This window comes from Osmerus eperlanus, chromosome 23, assembly GCF_963692335.1.
Source record: "Osmerus eperlanus chromosome 23, fOsmEpe2.1, whole genome shotgun sequence".
Classification (NCBI taxonomy): domain Eukaryota; kingdom Metazoa; phylum Chordata; class Actinopteri; order Osmeriformes; family Osmeridae; genus Osmerus; species Osmerus eperlanus.
The window spans coordinates 7,858,220-7,875,925 of NC_085040.1; the positions used below are offsets into that span (position 1 = coordinate 7,858,220).

At 49.1% G+C, this 17,706-nt stretch overlaps 1 protein-coding gene across 1 annotated transcript; it reads right to left on the minus strand.

Annotated features, from left to right (window-relative positions):
- Positions 1 to 18: 18 nt before the first annotated feature.
- Positions 19 to 17,491, minus strand: hdlbpb (high density lipoprotein binding protein b). Its single transcript, XM_062449910.1, has 29 exons — positions 17,473 to 17,491; positions 16,944 to 17,060; positions 15,376 to 15,455; positions 14,588 to 14,689; positions 14,288 to 14,439; positions 13,960 to 14,175; positions 13,241 to 13,447; positions 12,902 to 13,117; positions 11,787 to 11,993; positions 10,936 to 11,043; positions 10,464 to 10,568; positions 9,465 to 9,543; positions 9,039 to 9,178; positions 8,798 to 8,902; positions 8,565 to 8,678; positions 8,371 to 8,457; positions 8,133 to 8,264; positions 7,758 to 7,976; positions 6,976 to 7,197; positions 6,384 to 6,602; positions 5,648 to 5,786; positions 5,022 to 5,149; positions 4,758 to 4,862; positions 4,508 to 4,642; positions 3,145 to 3,288; positions 2,874 to 3,053; positions 2,645 to 2,761; positions 2,401 to 2,556; positions 19 to 1,948 (listed from the first exon to the last, which is right to left on the minus strand). Exons 4-29 carry the CDS (start codon positions 14,661 to 14,663, stop codon positions 1,856 to 1,858), a joined length of 3,801 nt encoding a protein of 1,266 aa, XP_062305894.1. The 5' UTR covers positions 14,664 to 14,689; positions 15,376 to 15,455; positions 16,944 to 17,060; positions 17,473 to 17,491; the 3' UTR covers positions 19 to 1,855.
- Positions 17,492 to 17,706: the final 215 nt, after the last annotated feature.

Genomic DNA, 17,706 nt, shown 5'->3' on the forward strand with positions numbered 1-17,706 from the left:
GAAATCACAAGCATCGTCTTGGTTCCTTTTCTGATGTTTTATTTGGAGTAGGAAAAATCCAGTCACTGACATATTATTGCAGTGTTGCATAATTACTCAATCACACCTTTTCAAAATGATTTATAGTCATTACTTCTTTAAGGCCAATAGTGTGTTCTTTCAAAAACCGGTGGCTCACATGAGCACAAACTGCCTTTTCATTTTTGTGACAGACACACATACACACGTACACACACACACATCAGTAACGTCAATGTACAGCGTCTCATTTAGCTGTCCCGTGACAGAGGGGACAAGAGTTCAAAGGTCAAACATGGAGAGATGATCGTTCCAAGAAAGTTTTAAAAATAAACTCCCTCCCCCCTCCACAGAGCTTAAAATTGTTCATCCATAATAGTTCCATAAACATCTTAAACAGCTCTCTACTGTAGCAAATTCTGTCCGGTTGCATAGTCTGTTTTGTCCGCCTGTTGAAGGGAACGACAAATCTACAGACTGGTCCAATCAGCAGTCCTAACCTACAGTACACAGTCATGACATTATGGGCTGGAGTTTCTCCACAGGACCAAATCTGGGCTTTTTTTTCCTTGTACACTAACGACAACAGGCACATGGAAGTTTGAAAAGGTTGGACTCTGGTTGTGGTTCTGCTGGTTGGGACTTGAGCAGATGTTCTAGATGTACTAAATGTTCTGCAGTAGGTACTCAGGACCGTTCTGGAACAGAGAAATGGGTAAGATGCCGTTTGTGCAACGAAAGCACAGACACGTGTGCCTTGCAGGAATTAGAAAAAGTTTTGCTAAGTTGCATTTGACAATCTGTCATATTTTGATTGTAGTAGGGGGGGGGGGTAGTTAAAAGCCAGCAGGGAAATAAATTAATTGGTCCAACTGCATTGAGATGAGCACTTTCCTAACTAACAGTCATTAAAATGAATTGAGGGGTAACATAACATATAAATAAATAAATAAATAAATAGCAAGAAAAGTTCCTTGTACGTTTCAACATGACAACTGATCAACCCTCACAGTCGTTCCTCTAAGCATCAAGCTAAGTTGCTTTTTAAAACGTGAGATCACAGAAGTCAAAACAAAAAGTTACAAACAGTTAAATAACAGACGTGACAACCTTCCAACAGGCCGACGTTAACATCTTGAGACTCGTCAGGAGAAACAAAACAAAAATCTAACTAGAAGCTATTTTAGCTCAGTAATAAATACAGTGGGAACGAGAACCACCCTTTTGTATTGTTTAGGTTTACGTTGAGTCATTGCCCCTACCCTCTATCGCCCTCTATTCTTCACCTGATGAATAAGCTACATGTGCTTGAATCAGCTAACATTAAAACACCAGTGAAATCCGTAACAAAAAGAATATCATTAAAAACATTTCAGCTTAAAAATCCAAGGCAATGCTTGGATGGTCCTGCTCTCAAATCAAAATGCTGATTTCCTCTTTTTTTAAGAAAATGGCTGTTGACACATGCTGGTATCCTTGGTCGCACCACCACTGTACTTGCTGGGTTGAGTTGGTTCAGAAAAATGTGCCTGCCATGTCGTGGTGTTCCACTGAGGGAGAGGAGAAACGGCCTGGAAAAAGGAGTCCTTCAAAATGCTTCAGAGACGCCAGCAGAGGAGAGGTGAGGCCGAGTAGGAGAGATTCAGGCAGAAATATTTTTTTTTTTTCTCTGAGAAATAAAGGAGGGTCGAGGGAGAGAGAGACAGGTCCGATCTGTTCATGGGGAGGGGAGGGGGGGGGGGGGGGAGTAAAGAGAAGAAAGTATGAGGAAAGTGAGCAGCAAAAACGTGTTTCCGTTTTTTCCCTTCTCCCTCCTCCCTTTTCAGCCCGCTGCACCTCAGAACTTCTTGGGGCCCCAGGCGGACGTCTGTTTAGGGGCCACGCCGGCCCCGAAGGTGGGGAAGTCCTCAGCGCTGCTCATGTCAGGAGCCTGAAACACAACACAGCACCGACACTTAACAACCGGTAAGAATAATAAGAGACAAATGAAGGTGATTGACCGATTAAGAAGGGAAAACGTCCAGCTATCTTGTGTGTCAATCCAACCGATCACTCTTGGAACAGAACAAGAGAGAGAGACACAGACACACAGAGAGAGAAAGAGAGAGAGACAGAGAGAGACAGACACAGACAGAGAGAGAGAGAGACACAGACACACAGAGAGAGACAGAGACAGAGAGACAGACACAGAGACACAGACAGACAGAGAGAGACACACAGAGAGAGCGACACAGACACACAGAGAGAGACACAGACACACAGAGAGAGAGACACAGACAGACAGAGAGACAGACACACAGAGACACAGACAGACAGACAGACAGAGAGACACAGACCCACAGAGAGAGACACAGACAGACAGAGACAGTCCCTTCCTCCCACCTTGTTGCCAGGAACATTCCAGGGGGCGTCCCGCACCACGAAGCCTTTGGCCGGCCCCCCACCGTTGTCATCCGCGCCGCCGCCCCCCGCCCCGCCGTAGCGAGACGGCGGCTTCATGTAGGCGGCCATGGTCTCCGTCTCCGTCACACTCAGCATCTGGGAGATGGGGGAAGGAGCAGGAGGATAAAGACAAACAGGGAAAGGGATCCTTCCTTCCTTTCTTTCAGGAGGCAGGGCCACTCACGTATTCCTCCTCCAGGTTCAGCAGGTGGTCTACGGCGTTGTCCACCGTCTCTGGCAGGCCTGTGACCGTCACTTTGTCCGGCTCGTCCGAACCCGGCTGGGGGAAACGGATATCTACCTGCGTGCGTGCGCACACACGAGAAGAGACGAAAGGTCAGGGTTGGGGTTGCTTCGCGAGAGCGCGAGGGATACACACGCACGCACGCACACACACACACACACACAGCTACCTTGAACTCCTCCATGAGCTTGCGGATGGCCTTGCCGCGGGCCCCGATGATGCGCGCGTGCGTGCGGGGGTCCAGGCGTACGTCCTGGCTCACCATCTCCTGCAGCTCCGCCACCAGCTGCTGGATGGAGGCGCGCGCCTCCTCGGCGTTGCGCTCGTACCCCGAGATCACGATCACGTCCTGGGACAGCGGAGGGGGGTCGCATGACGACGCGGGTCAAAAAGATACAATTGTTTTTTCGACGACAACACACGCGCACGCGCAGGCGCACCTGTTGTTCGTCCCCTTTGTCGGGGAACTGGATGTTGACGTCGTGGTCTTTGCGGATCTGGGAGACGACGGCTCCTTTGCGGCCGATGATCTTGGGGTGGAACTTGGGATCTACCGAGATGATCACCTTGAAGCTCCTCAGAGCCTGCAGGGCACGAACAGCGAGGAGGTTAGAGAGAGTTTGTGGACGAGTTCGATGCTCAATGTCAGCGTGTGTTCGTGTACATCCGCGAGTGGGTTTATTTGTGTGTGTGTGTGTGTTAGTGAGTGTGTGTGTGTGAGACAGGGCTGGACTGGGACAAAAAAAATGGCCCTGGCATTTTTGCTCAGACCGGCCCACCACAATCGGTCGGTCGGTCAGACACCTGCTCCTCTGCCTGACAGCTACCATGGCCAGTCACATCTCCTCCATGTTCTATGTTCACCTGTTTTTGCAAAATGTCAGGTACTGCAGGCTTAGAAACGGAAGCTGCAGCACTAAACATGTTGGTTATTGGCACTTTTTTTGGGCCCGCAACTTCTCCGCACCCCCCTTGCCCTTGCGTGTTTGTTTTCTCCATCCTAATCCACAGATTTTTGGCTCTGAGCCACTGCATCTGACACAAGAAACATAGGGGGAGGGGTGGAGCCTGTTAAGAGATGTGATTGGGCCAGCCCAGTGTCAGTATGGAAAATGAACCAATGGGTCGCTGTCCCTGCTTTATGGGCCGGTCATTGGCCAATTTGAAGTTTATAAAAAAAATTACATATCATATTGGCCCCAAGTGAGCATTTGCCCAGTACGCCAGATTACCAGTCCAGGCCTGGTGTGAGATGCTAAGGTTAGCTGTGCGTTTGTGTGTGTTGGTGAGGGTTATTGTGTGTGTGCGATGCAAGGGTCAGGTGTGTGTGTGTGTGTGTGTGTGTGTGCGCATGTCATCGTGAGAGTGTGTGTCCGTGTCTTTTAGTGAGAGTGTGTATGTACGTTAGTGAGTGACTGTGTGTGTGTGTTAGTGACTGTGTGTGTGTTAGTGACTGTGTGTGTGTTAGTGACTGTGTGTGTGTGTGAGAGTGACTGTGTGTGTGTGTGAGTGACTGTGTGTGTGTGTGTGTGTGAGTGACTGTGTGTGTGTGTGAGTGACTGTGTGTGTGTGTGTGTTAGTGACTGTGTGTGGGTGACTGTGTGTGTGTGACTGTGTGTGTGTGTGTGTGTGTGTGTGAGTGACTGTGTGTGTTAGTGACTGTGTGTGTGTGTGAGTGACTGTGTGTGTGTGTGTGTGAGTGACTGTGTGTGTGTGTGTGTGTGAGTGACTGTGTGTGTTAGTGACTGTGTGTGTGTGTGAGTGACTGTGTGTGTGTGTGTGAGTGACTGTGTGTGTACCTACCCTGTCCTCCTGCTCAGCCTGCAGCTCCTTCACCCTCTCCAGCAGGCCCAGCCTGGCTCTCTCCACGTTGGCGTCCTGCCCCGTCACCTTGATCACATCCCACTGCTGCTCTGGCTGGGGCACCCATATGTTCACCTGCCCACACACACACACACACACACACTTTTCATATGATCTCCAGGGACGATGCAGCTCCACTTGGGGCCTCCCTCGCGCTGTGTGACCAGAAGGGGGCGCTGTTGCTTCTCACCTCGTACTCCTCCATCATCTTGCGGATGCCGATGCCCTTCTGGCCGATGATGTAGCGGTGGAGGTCGTACGACGCCTCCACGTCCACTGTGACCGGGACCAGGGCCTGGAGAGGGGAGAGGGGGGGTGGGAAACAACAAGGAAATACAGTGAATGAATTCTATCCAGGAGGGAAGTACAGAGAGGTGAAGGATATAGTAATGGAGAGAAAATATTTTTGAAAGAGAAGTAGGGAAATAGTGAGACGATGAAAGAATGGGAGCACCATCAGGTCTGCCTTGGCCAGATCACACTTCTCCGCCCTCCCAGAGATGACGATGATGTCACACTTGCGGGGGACAAACTCCGCCTCCGGGCTGGCGTCGCCGTTCTCCTGGGGCGGGGGCTCCTGACCTAGGACGTCACCGTGGCAACCACAGCAGACGTTAACGTCTTAAACCTGCGATAGGTAACTCCCTGTGCGAACTAACCTCATACGGAAAACGCCTCGAGTTCCTCGTCTGAACCTTCCTCCAGCTCGAGTTTGAGTGACAGTGGTTTCACAAAATAAGCTAAGGAGGAAGGACTGATTGACTGGAACAGGATTACTGGAACATAATTGGCTAGAAAGTAGCAGGCTGCACCAAAATGATAAATTGACAGTCCACTGGCGCTGAGCTGTCTTGTGTTGCTTCTGTAAACAACTCTGAGCACCTCATTATCTTACACAACATATTTAACTTGTATAATTTTTTTACTGAAAAAATCATACCTACAAAGCTGCTGTTGTGTAGTTTCAAAGTGTCGGTTTCTTTTATTTGTAATTTCTACATATGAATTTAAAAAAAGAAAGAAAAGGAAAATAAAGTAGAGAGACAGCAGGAGGAAGATGGTCCAGTACTGAGGTCTGACCTGTGCTGTCGTCCCTCTCTGGGAACTTGATCTGGACCTCGTGTTCCCTGGTGATCTGCTGGATCCGGCAGCCTTTAGGACCCATGATGGCCCTGTGGTACCTCTGGGGCACTGCTACATCCACACTCACCTGGGCCTCCTGGTGGTGGTGGGGGGGGGGGGGGGGGAGGGAAGAGAGGAAAGGAAGGAGGAGAAAGAAGGAAAAAGATGTAAAGTGAGAGATCAACGCAGACAGTGTAGACCAGGGTTTTCAATCGTTTGCTAGTGCTACTACTGGAACCTGTTTTCTTTTGTATGCCAGTAATCCATAAACCCCCCAAGGAGAGGTGTTTTGTAAAGAGAGCAGGACCCTGATTCATTATTGTGATTGGACAGCAAAAAAAAATCATTAGAAAGTTATGGCCATTAATGATTCGACATATTTGAAAATACGATTCGACAATAGAGGTCACTGTTGCCCAAATATCACAGAGCCTTTTGTGAAATGCACTTACGGGCTGCGGCAATGGGCAATGTATCCTTATTAGAGAGAAAGTCACACAACGTCCTATAGAATGATTTGTTACCCCTGAGGAACCCTGGTGTACACAGTCAGCCAAAACAGCACCTTGCATCCATCTGTTAGTTCCCCTCCCTCCCTCCCTCCCACACACACACACACACACGCACGCACACACACACACACACACACACACACACACACACACACACACACACACCTCTCTCCGCCCCTCACCAGGTCCTCTATGATCTCCTGGATGCGCCTCTTGGCCGCCTCCACACAGTCCTTGGCCCCCTTCAGGGTGACGCGCTCGCTGTGCGTGCCGGTGCGGGGGAAGCTGACGGCCACGCCGCCGTACTCCTCGGCCAGCTCCCGCAGCACCTGGCCCCGCCTGCACACGAAGTGACGGTGGTGACGCGCCTCCACCACCATGCTGTCCTCCACCACGTCATCCTGGAAGGGGGGGGGGGGGAGGGGGGAGGGGATTAGTATTGACAGGGAACACAATCATTTCATACGATTTGGTGTTCTTGAACTTTTTCTACAAAGTGTTTACAAAATGGCGGGTTGTTGTGTTTTTCGATGCCGTATGTGTGTCAGCGTTAAACTTGAAGGATTCGAACATGAATGTTCTATCAACAGAGGAAGTGTCTGGGGGAACTGGGATAAAGCCCAAAATAACTGTTTTATAAATGTTGTTAAAGATAATAATGAATTTATTATATTTAGTGGGTTATCGTTCATCTAAAAGCAGATGCCTAAGATTAGTTTTTAGCTTGTTAAGTTCCTACAGACAATCACACATATGACTTGGGCTGGTCTGTACCAGGTTTTTGACCAGCGTCTCCAGTTCTTTCTGTGCGAGTCGTACGGCCTCCTCTCGCCCCACGATGGTGATGAGCTCCTGCTCCGAGTCGTCGGGCGAGGGGAAGATGATGCGGGCGCCAGTGCGGTCCCGCACCCGCCGGATGTTGGCCCCGCCCCGACCAATCAGGAACTTGTGGTACTCAGGCTTGGCCAGCAGCTCTGTGGTGAAGTTGTTGACTTGCTGGAGAGGTTCAGGGAAGAGAGGGAGAGACAAGGGAGAGGGGGGGATGAGATAGGGTGGTGTGTAGGAAATGGAAAAGGAAGAATTAACCTCTTTCTCTCTCTAAGGCTACAATCAGACTGCAGGCAAAACATTGCCCAAATCTGATTTTTGTTTTGCTCTCCACTTAAAAAAAATAACAAAAACAATTTATGTGACCAATTCAAAAATAATGGGAACAGGCAAAATAATGTGAACAGCCCAAGAAATCGGATCTGAGCAATAAATGCAAGCTTAGCTTGCAGTGTGAATGTAGTCTGTCTCTTTCACAGAGTCAACTCCTCAGATAAATCCTTAACCACTCTCTCTTTCCAGATTGTTCCTCTTTATATTTAATGTCTCGCACCCACTCCCTCATTTCTTTCTTCCCATTTCTCACATCCTCACAGTCTTCCTCATGTGGCAGCTTCAGTCCTCCCTCCTTCTCAACTCCTTCTCCTCTCCCTCTTCATCTCCCTCTCCTCCTATCCTCTCCTCCCTCTCCCTTTCCCTCACCTCACCTCCTCTCATCCTCCCCTCACCTTCTCCTCAGCCAGCTGGAGCAGCTGTCTCTTTGCTCGCTCCACCTCCCCGGCGGGCCCCCGGATGGTGACCCTGTCGGAGCCCGAGCCCTCAGAGGGGAAGTGGATGTGGACCCCCCCGCACTCCTCCATGACGGAGCGCACCAGGCAGCCCTTGGAGCCAATCAGAGAGTTGTGGAGCTTGGCGGGAATGGTCACCTCCATCTCTCTGATGTTGGCCTGGAGGGAGGGAGGTAGGGGGGGAGGGAGGGAGGGAGGTAGGGAGGGAGGGAGGGAGGTAAGGGGGGAGGGAGGGAGGGAGGGAAAGGGGGTAAATTATCATGACATGTACATCCAGAAAAAAACCCAAAAACAAGCAATCGACTTCCTGCTCACCAGTTCTCTCTGGATGGCCAGGATCCTGTCCCTGGCTGCCTCACAGTGGACCTTCCTGCCTGTGATGACGATCATCTCAGAGTTACTGTTCTCTGTGGGAAGGTCAATCTTGGTGTTGGTCTCCTCGCGGATCTGGAGAACGTGCACACACACACACACACACACACTAATGAAGTGGTGGAACCTCCTAATGTGACATTCTCCCTTCTGAAACACCCACTTCCTGTTTGAAACGTACCTTTTTGATGTTGGTGCCTCCTTTGCCGATTATGTTTTTGTGGAACTGTTTGAAGATGGGCACCGAGAGAGAGTAGCTGTTCTCTATCTGCAGAGAGAGAGACAGACAGAGACAGAGACCACAGTGATCTAACAAGGCCACAAGCTCACTATCATCATAGGGTGGGTGGGTTTAAGACAGGTGGATCTCATTACCAGGTCGGCGATGAGCTTCTGGAGAAACTTGGTGCATTTCTCCACCTCGTTCTTGGGCCCTCGAAGCTGCACGATGTCGCTCTTCTGGGCCGGGTCGGGGAAGTTGATGATGACCTGAGGGTGACACAGGCATTCCTGACACATCAGGCTTTGACCCTTTAACCTTTTTTTGGTTACACAGACAAGCCAGGTGCCTCGGGATTGGTCAGAATGGCGGGAGGCGGCGAGTCTACCTCAGGGAACTTGTCTCGAACTTCCTTGATCTTCTCCCCCTTCTGGCCGATGATGGTACGGTGGAACTTCTGCTCCACGATCAGATCTTTGGTGCGCTCGTTTTCCTGGTGAGAAAGGAGAGACGCGCCAGGTGAGTCGTGCGTTCTTCTTCAAGGCGTCAAGTGGGCATAATTATTCCAGATCGTCATCGAATGCAAATCATCGGATCTCGAATGTTCCCGGCCAAATGGCTGCCCTCACCATCCTCTGAACCATCTCGATCAGCTCCCTGCGGGCCAGCTGCACCCCCTTGGGGTCCCCCTCGATGCGGACCAGTCCGCTCCTGTCAGTGTCCTGGGGGATTCGAACCGACACCTTGTACTGCTCCTTGATCCGGTTTACTGAGGTGAGGAGAGAACACGAGGAGAAAGTGACGACGGAGTAGTATAAAGTGGGCTTAAGAACGTCTGGCAGAGACCCCTGTTCGTAAGGTCTTCAACTTTCACCTCTGGAAGAATTTCTCATGCATCCCAGGGGAGGTTGGGGATATATTCAGGGCCTCCATTGTGTAGGAGGGACACCAAGGTCGAATGGTCGTTTGTTGCGACAAAGGCAGAGCTGAAGGACTGCGTGTGTGTGTGTGTGTGTGTGACTTTTGTGTGTGCGCGCGTGTGAGTACACACTCACTATTTGACCCGTTCTTCCCAATCAGGTGTCTATGGAAGCGCTGTTTGATGTTTACCTCAGTGTAGTCCATCCTCACCATCTGGAACCAGAAAGTACTCTCATACAGGAGCAGTTCCCATGACGACCAGAAAACATGCTTAGATACTTCCAACTGCAGCTCAGGTATTGACTTCAACATTGCTAAGTGCAGCTCAACATGGTAGCAACCGCGTTTATATATTTATTTCTTGTGAATCGCACATCCAAACAGCTCCAGAGACGACAATGCACGTCCTTGGGCACTGAACATTTACATTTAGTCATTTAGCAGACGCTCTTATCCAAAGCGACTTACAGTAAGTACAGGGACATTCCCCTGACCTTCTGATTACTAGCCCGATTCTCTAACCGCTCAGCCAACTGACTCCCTGAACAATACACCTGTTACATTTCAACTTCCTCCACTGCCAAGTTCTCTAGATAATCACGCCATAGACACAGACTAAGAGAAATAATTTCTGCCTTTACGGTTAGATTTACCCCGGTCATTTTGGTTGAACAACCTACTGTAGTATTAATATAATTTGAGGTTGGAAGTGAGCATTTTTCTCTCCAAATAGAGCCTGCAGGTTGACGCAAACAGTTTCCAGGCAACATGTTAAGCCAAGACAACATTTAATCTTCAAAGTTTCTTAGGTAACAGCTATTTGCTAAAAGGAAATTGCACTTTTGAGAAGCATACTGATAGTCAATAGTTGTCAGTATGCTTGGAACCGTTTTCCGATAGTATTCAAACAAACACTGAGATAAATACAGGGGTTAGAGCTTGTTATAATGTTAAGTCTAAAAGTATACTTAAATACCCCCCCTACTCATTTTGTTATTCTGCTTTAGAGCTTTAAAACAACTGAAACTACAGATTCTGTAACGCAGCTGTATTTTAGGGGGGGATTGTAGTTCTTGTTACTGAAGCATGGGCAGCTTGCTGTGCAGCAGGGTATCAGTACAGGTTCTACTGACCAGGTCGTTGATGATGTCCTGGATCTGGGTCTGGGCCTGCTCCACCTCCTCTGTAGGCCCCTCCAGACTGATCCTCTCCTCGCCGTCCGTAAACTCAATATGAACCTACACACACAGACACAGGTTCAGAGCTCAGGTCAAACGACTTAGTCACCTCCCTTAATCTCCTCCATATGGCAGCCGAGGGAAGGGTTTTCCGTGTTAGTCAGGTAAGAGAGGGAGGTTTTTAGTTCACATGGAAAGCGTGGAAGCTTTCAATGTGAAACCCAATAGGTAAGTAATCAATCCATCCTCGCCCCGCTCATCCCCCCCTCTCCCACGCCGCATATTTCATCTCCCTCGCGTCTCCTCCTCGCCTTGCTTCGTCTTGGCTTTCACGAGCCGCCTCTCTCTCGGCCTTCCCTTCCCCACCTCGACTTTCGCCTCCCTTCATCTTGGTCTCTTCCACCCCCCCCCCCTTCCCCTCCCTCACCCTGGGTAGCTGCTGTGTGATGCGGCCGATGTTCAGTCCTTTCTTGCCGATGATGAAGCGATGGAGCCACGCGGGGGCTGTCACCTCCACCACCATCACGCTCTTGGCCTGAGGAAACCGGGGGGGGGGGGGGCGGAGAGAGGGGGAAAGAGCGGTTACCATCGTGACCAGGAGAAAGGAAAGGCAGAGAACAGAGGAGAGAAGAAACCAAAGAAAGGAGAGGCTGTCTGGCCCGTGTTGTCGGAGGCCCGCGCATACGACGGCACGTGAATCATTAGGCTAACAGTCCCGTTTTGCAGGCGTATCAGACTAGGGGTCTGACGATACGTACATTCATTGGACTGATCCTGTAACGTTTGGAAAACGAAAGCTGCTTCAGTCGTGTGAAATACAATGTTCTCGTTGCCACTGCGCTCAACAAGACAGAGTAAACGACGTCAAAAGGCAAAGTGGTGTCTGCCTCTGCCATCCCTGAAGAAAAACACTAAACCATGACAGGCTGGGAGGCACGTCTACGCTAAGCTAGCTCAATGCAATTATGACCAGCTGTTTCAGTTGTATATGCTGCTGCTGTTCCAAGCAAAAATTAAAAACTACTACTGTACTTTATGATCTTAGCTTTAATAATAAAGATTATAAACATTCAAGGACATTTTCTCTGGCATTCATTCTATTTAAAAAAAAGGACCAAACCAGGACACCACTATATCGAACCAAACCATTAATTTTATGAGCCGTTACACCTTTATAGCAGACAGTCAATAACAGGGTCAGGCTTAGCTATCCGATCATTAGCTCATTTATCATTTCTACACGGTTCTCTCTCGCAGCCACGCACGATCCTCTCTCACCTTGGCATAGACTTGCGTCAGGGCGGGGCCAAGCTTGTCAGGCTCCCCCCTCAGGATGATGGTCTCAGAGCCAGAGTCCAGGGGAGGCATCTCCACTGAAACGCCCGTGGCCTCCATGATCTCGTGCAGGGTGTTGCCCTTGGGCCCCACGATGTACTTGTGCTGCGACTTCTTCACCTCCACTGAGATGGTGGTGGTTTTCCTCTTCTGCAGGCGGGGCGGGGGTGAGGGAGAGAGGAATGGTTGGAGGAAGGAAAAAGAGCAAGAGAGAGAAACAGAGACACAGAGAGTTAGAGTGTTAGAGAGAGAGAGAGAGAGAGAGAGAGAGAGAGAGAGAGAGAGAGAGAGAGAGAGAGAGAGAGAGAGAGAGAGAGAGAGAGAGAGAGAGAGGACAGAACAGTAAGAAGAGGAGGAGAAAGACCAAAAGGACAAAACAGAGTTGGAGAGAGAGAGAAGTGTGGAAGAGAGGGGAGGGAGACAGGGAGGGAGACGTATACAAGAGGAGGAGAGGAGACTGGCAAGGAGGGGGGGTGATTGAGGGAGGGAGGAGGGAAGAGGAAGGAGGCGGAGGGCGAGCGATGGCGAGAGATTGCGAGAGGACAGAAAGGACAAGAGGAGGAACGGGGAGAAGATGAGTGTTCTGTCTCCAATCTGAGCACCAGATATCATTAGAATTCCCATCCTGTTCTCGGCTCAAATCCAATTTTCTCATTATCTCTGCCCGGCGCTCAGTGATCAACACAACCACCCCCCTTGTCCTATAGGAACATCAAAACATTACCTCTGTGTTCTATCAATCCATCCCTCTTTCCAAGACCATGCCCTTCTCATGGCTTACGTAAGTCCATGTACAAACACACACAAGTTTGTTTTGCTATCTGAGTGGGCCCGACCATTCCCTTCCATTCAAAATTGTGTTGTCTCTAACCACTGACCACTAACCTTAACCCTTAACGCAATTTGATCCCTAACACTATCTCTGAAACTCCCGAACAAGGTCAAGTTTGTCATGTTTCACTATCATTGTGAGGACATGTGTTGCCCAGAAGGGTAGTTAAACAGTAAAAACACAGTAAAAAAAATAAAACAACACAAAAACAAACACACACACACACCTTGTCATCGTAGACGGCACGGATGCGGGCGATGGCGAGAGCCACGGCCTCCTTCTCTCCGGTGATGACTATCTCGTCCTTGTGCAGGCTGGGAGGGGGGATGCTGATCCGGGCGCCGGTCTCCTGGCTCAGCTCCTGCACCAGGCGGTTGTGGGCGCCGGCGATGAAGGGGTGGAAGGCCTTCTCCAGGGAGAGACGCTCCACCGCTCGTTTGTCCTGCCGGGGGGGGGGGGGGGGGGGGGGGAATCGAGGGAGGCAGTGGGCGGGTGATCATCACGCGAAAGATCGTTGCACGATAATAAACATTTTGATGTTAAACGTTTCCCTCTGGTTTCTAACCTGCTCGGCTGAGATGAGCAGGATCTCGTGGCGGGCCTTCTCGATGCCCTCCTTGGTGCCCGTGATGCGGATGTTGGCGCTGACGTCGTCCGGCCGCGGGACGCCGATCTTGGTGGCGGTCCTCAGCTCCAGCTCCTGCAGCTTCTCGCCGCTCTTGCCGATGACGAAGCGGTGATGCTCCTTGGGGATGGCCACCGACGCAGAAGCCTGCGAGCGGGAAAACCCAACCACTCAGGAGTGAGAACTTGACTTCTGTATTAGGGAGTTCGCCAACAAAAGACCATACAAGGCCTAGACAGGAAAAGACACCCCACATAACAACTGTGGTGGTACACACACACACACACACACACACACACAAATCAGCAGAGTAGATTCTGCTTCAGCTTCACTTTTAGTGCTGAGTTCATTAAACAGGATCCCAGATTGGTGTGTGTGTGTGTGTGTGTGTGTGTGTGTGTGTAAGGAGGGAAGGGACATTCCGAACATGCATTTTCTGCTCAAACGCCAGACTGCGAGTCTTGTGATTTGACCGGCATTCTCAGAAGAAAAACACTCAAGAGGTGCAATCATCGCTTGCTCCACTCTTCACAAGCAGTTTTTCAAACTATATATAATGAAATGAAAAGGAGGTTCACATTGGTCAGAAGGGGGGGGGGGTTGAGCCAGTTGCACACTGCGCTGTCATTTATGCTAGTCCTGAGCTGAACCAACCCCACCTGTGTCTGTAGCCGTGCCACAATTTCCTTGCGGGCCTTCATGACCGAGTCCAGTTTTCCGGTCACCATGATGGAGAGCCCCTGGTCCTTGGACAGAGACAGCTCGATGTGAGCCCCGGTCCTCTGCATGATGTCCAGACACACCTTGGCCTCCTCGCCCTCCCCAAACTGGCTGTTATCCTTGTAGCGCCGCTCCTCCAGGGGCACGTGGAACACCTGCATGGGGGCCAGGAGGTGATCAAAGGAAGGTTTATGGATGGTAAACTTCAGAAGGGGTTTCATACCGATGTGAGTTAATGAATGTGTAATGTGTGTGTGTGTGTGTGACCTGGGTGATGACTGAGGCTTTGATGGGCCTGATCTTGCTGCTCCAGGCTCCTGCCGGCTCCCCAGCCTTGTCCCCAGGGGCCCCTTTCTCTGGCAGGGGAGGGAAGGCCTCCAGGTAGGTGGGGATGTAGGCCTCATCCTCTGGTACACCACCTAGGGAGGGAGGGGAGGGAGGGAGGGTATAAGATGTGCTAAATCAGCAAAGCATTTTGTGAAATGCCCTACTAGGCGGTAGCTGAGGCCTCCGCCATTTGAACCCCTTCCTAGTGAAGGACCCAGACAGCCCCTCTGGTGCCCTTACCGGTCATCTCCTGGTCCTTGAGCCCGCTGCGGTGCTCAGCGAAGCTCTCCGGAGTCAACACAGCCACTGAGCTCATGGTAGAAGAGTTAATCCGCTATTCCACTAATTACAGTTGGGGAGAAAAGAGGGAATTTGTTTTCAACCGTTAAAAACGAGATTAGTACATATCTTAAGCATACCCTAAGAGTCGATCTCCTAAATTAGCAAGACTAGGCCAAAACCAACTAGATAGAAATATGAATCAATCCTTGGCGAACAAAATATATGACAAGTTAGTACATTGGGATGTATGCCAGAGCCATCCTACGTGTGTTCTGTGGTTTTTTTCCAGAGGATCTCTGGGGCCTGTAGTCCCAGCAGTGACCACACTACTTATGGGGAGTCCCCAGTGGCCCTTGTTCTGCACCTGCATGGCCCAATTAACACTTCACACTACACTACTAAAGAAATCAAATAGCTAAATCCTAATATAGAGCAACTACTGTAGCTGAAACACTATCAAAATCTTGTTTATTAACTCGATACCAACCGTGTAACATGTATGTAAGTATCCATACACTGTTCACTCACTCCATACATTTCAAGTACACTTTTCAAAACCTTTAAAACAAAGAGACACTTAGGTCTGATAGATAACCACAACTCCAATTGGTATAGGAAAGAGCTGGTGATGTACTCATCAAGTTACTAGAAATTGACGGATTAAAAAGAACTATGAAAAATATCAAGCAAAATGACAAACCAATGAGCTAACCTCTTTTGTATATCTGGACCTAGCAGATGCTTACCTGCAAAAGGTCGTTTACCAGAGAGTCCGTCCCGTTGGAGGCTACCGTAATCGCTTCAGTGTCAGTCTGTCGGTTTGGTCCTGGAGGCAGCAGGAGGAGGAAAACATCTCGAACAAAATAGAAACGCTCCGAAAGCAAAGGCTACTGTACACTGATGAAGGTTGGTCTTGGGGAAGGGGAAGAAACATGAACCCACTAGACACACACAAGAATACAGGCTACCTCCCCCCCCTATCTTTTACACAAACGTTACAAAAACAAGCACCCAGCTTATAAACCCCTGTGGATGTGCTCAGCCCCAGGCTTCGGAGAGTAGGGTCAGGAGGGAAGATGGCAGTAAATAGCAGCCAGGCACTATGGATAGCCTCTGCTAACCTGCTCTGGGGACGTGAGGGTCTAATTGGCACCTCTGCCTGCAGAGCGCAGATCACACTCCCTATGGTCGGCGATGCCCATGGCTGCAGCCCTCCACACAGACACATGCACTGCATGCGACGCATGAACAAGAGATATGCATGAAAAAAACAGACTGCACACACAGCTTTTAAAGCCTAGCACATGCATGCAACAATGAAAACGCCGTTGTTGACAGGAGAAATACTAGGATGTATGTGGCCAGCAACCAATGCTACACAAATCCACCACAGAACACAAACACACCAGTCACTCCTCGTTGGACCACACATGAGAGATCAGAAATGTTATGAGAACGGAAGCTATAGCTCAATAATTGAGTTCAGCTCATTGTTTGAATAGGATGAAGTCAAGCTAAATGGTAAGCACGCATGCAAAAAGAACCCAGACTATATAATTCCTTGCCTATTGTTTCAGATCTTGGCAACTGCACTTGAAAATATAATAATGTAGCTAGCAAAGAGCTTGCAGGCGGGGTGGAAAGGTGGGTTGGTTTATTTGTTTAAGTCAGCTTGCTCGTAGCAGGTTGCGATGCGGCCCAACACAACACAGCCTAACTCAACTGGCTCCACAAAGCATAACACAAGATTAACAACCTTGCTAGCAAGCAAGCTACACTGTTGACGGGGTTAATATCGCACTATTAAGTCACCCATGGGTCAGTGATCAGTGATGGGCTATCCATCTTTGGAGCAAAATTCAAAGCTAGGTGTATGAATAGCTACAGACATAGCTGAAAATACCACCAAACAATAAAAACATTTCCATTCCATGCATCTGTACAACACAACAGTGGCTAAACCTAAGCCGCGGTTAATACTGTTAGTCTATGTATGGCCAGCTAGCACATCATTTGGGTGCGGATTGGCTACCTAGTATCTAAATGTAGTTATATTGCTAAGAAACGTCTGCAGTTACTTGCCTTGCTGATTATATTGGCTAGAGCGGTCAGGTAACGGTACATCATTATCCTATCCTGGCTGAGCAAGCTAACGCTAGACGGCTATATCATGTTCGGCAGCCGCTATGTTGACATTTACAGTAATACAAAATAAAATAATAATAAAGTTTTGCAAGATACCCGTGACATGGTATGGTTGCCTTAGTTATGCATACACAGCACGTTCAAGATTTCATAGAAATTCAGATCCTACCTTTCAAGATGGAATTGAATAACTGCAATTTGACAGGTGTCGGTGTAAGCGCACACGCTCCCTCTCTTCATTCGATCGCCATTGGTCTAGCGGAGGACTTCCACCATCCAACACAGCCTACAGAGGAGGAAAAGCCGCAGTATCTTTGCGCATGAGGAACATCCCAGTTAAATAGGACTGTATCCTAATGCCATTTCCTGAGTAATTACTCAGTACTAAAATGTGAATGGTAAAGCGTAAATATGTGACGGACCGTCTTTAATAATTAAGTCATGAAATTGTGTGAATGGGGTTTGTTATTAAAATTCCAAATGCAGATGAGCTTTAGCCTGCAACTTTTCAGATTGACGGGTCTACTTCTCATTCATAATAAACATGCACTGCAAGATGTATCAGATACGTAGGATATTGAGTAAATAAATGCATCCATATTGTGCACATGTTTAATATTAGAAATACAAATTCCACCGAATAGTGCAGAAGAAATACATGTCATTAATGCTAAATAATTAGGTGATGGACATCTTACCTAATGTAGGCTATCGTTTGTTTTCTCCCGCAACACTGGCATGATCATTCCACTAGATGGAAGTACTTGACAAAAAACATGGAAATGACATCAGGTGCAAAGGTTTGTCACATGTCAAATCCACTGTGGCCATTACATTGAAACCTTTGCTTTATTTTCCGTTTCGCCGGCGGAGTTACCTGGTTTAAGTGTTCTACCTACATGGCTGGCAATGCAAAACCGGAGAATAAACGG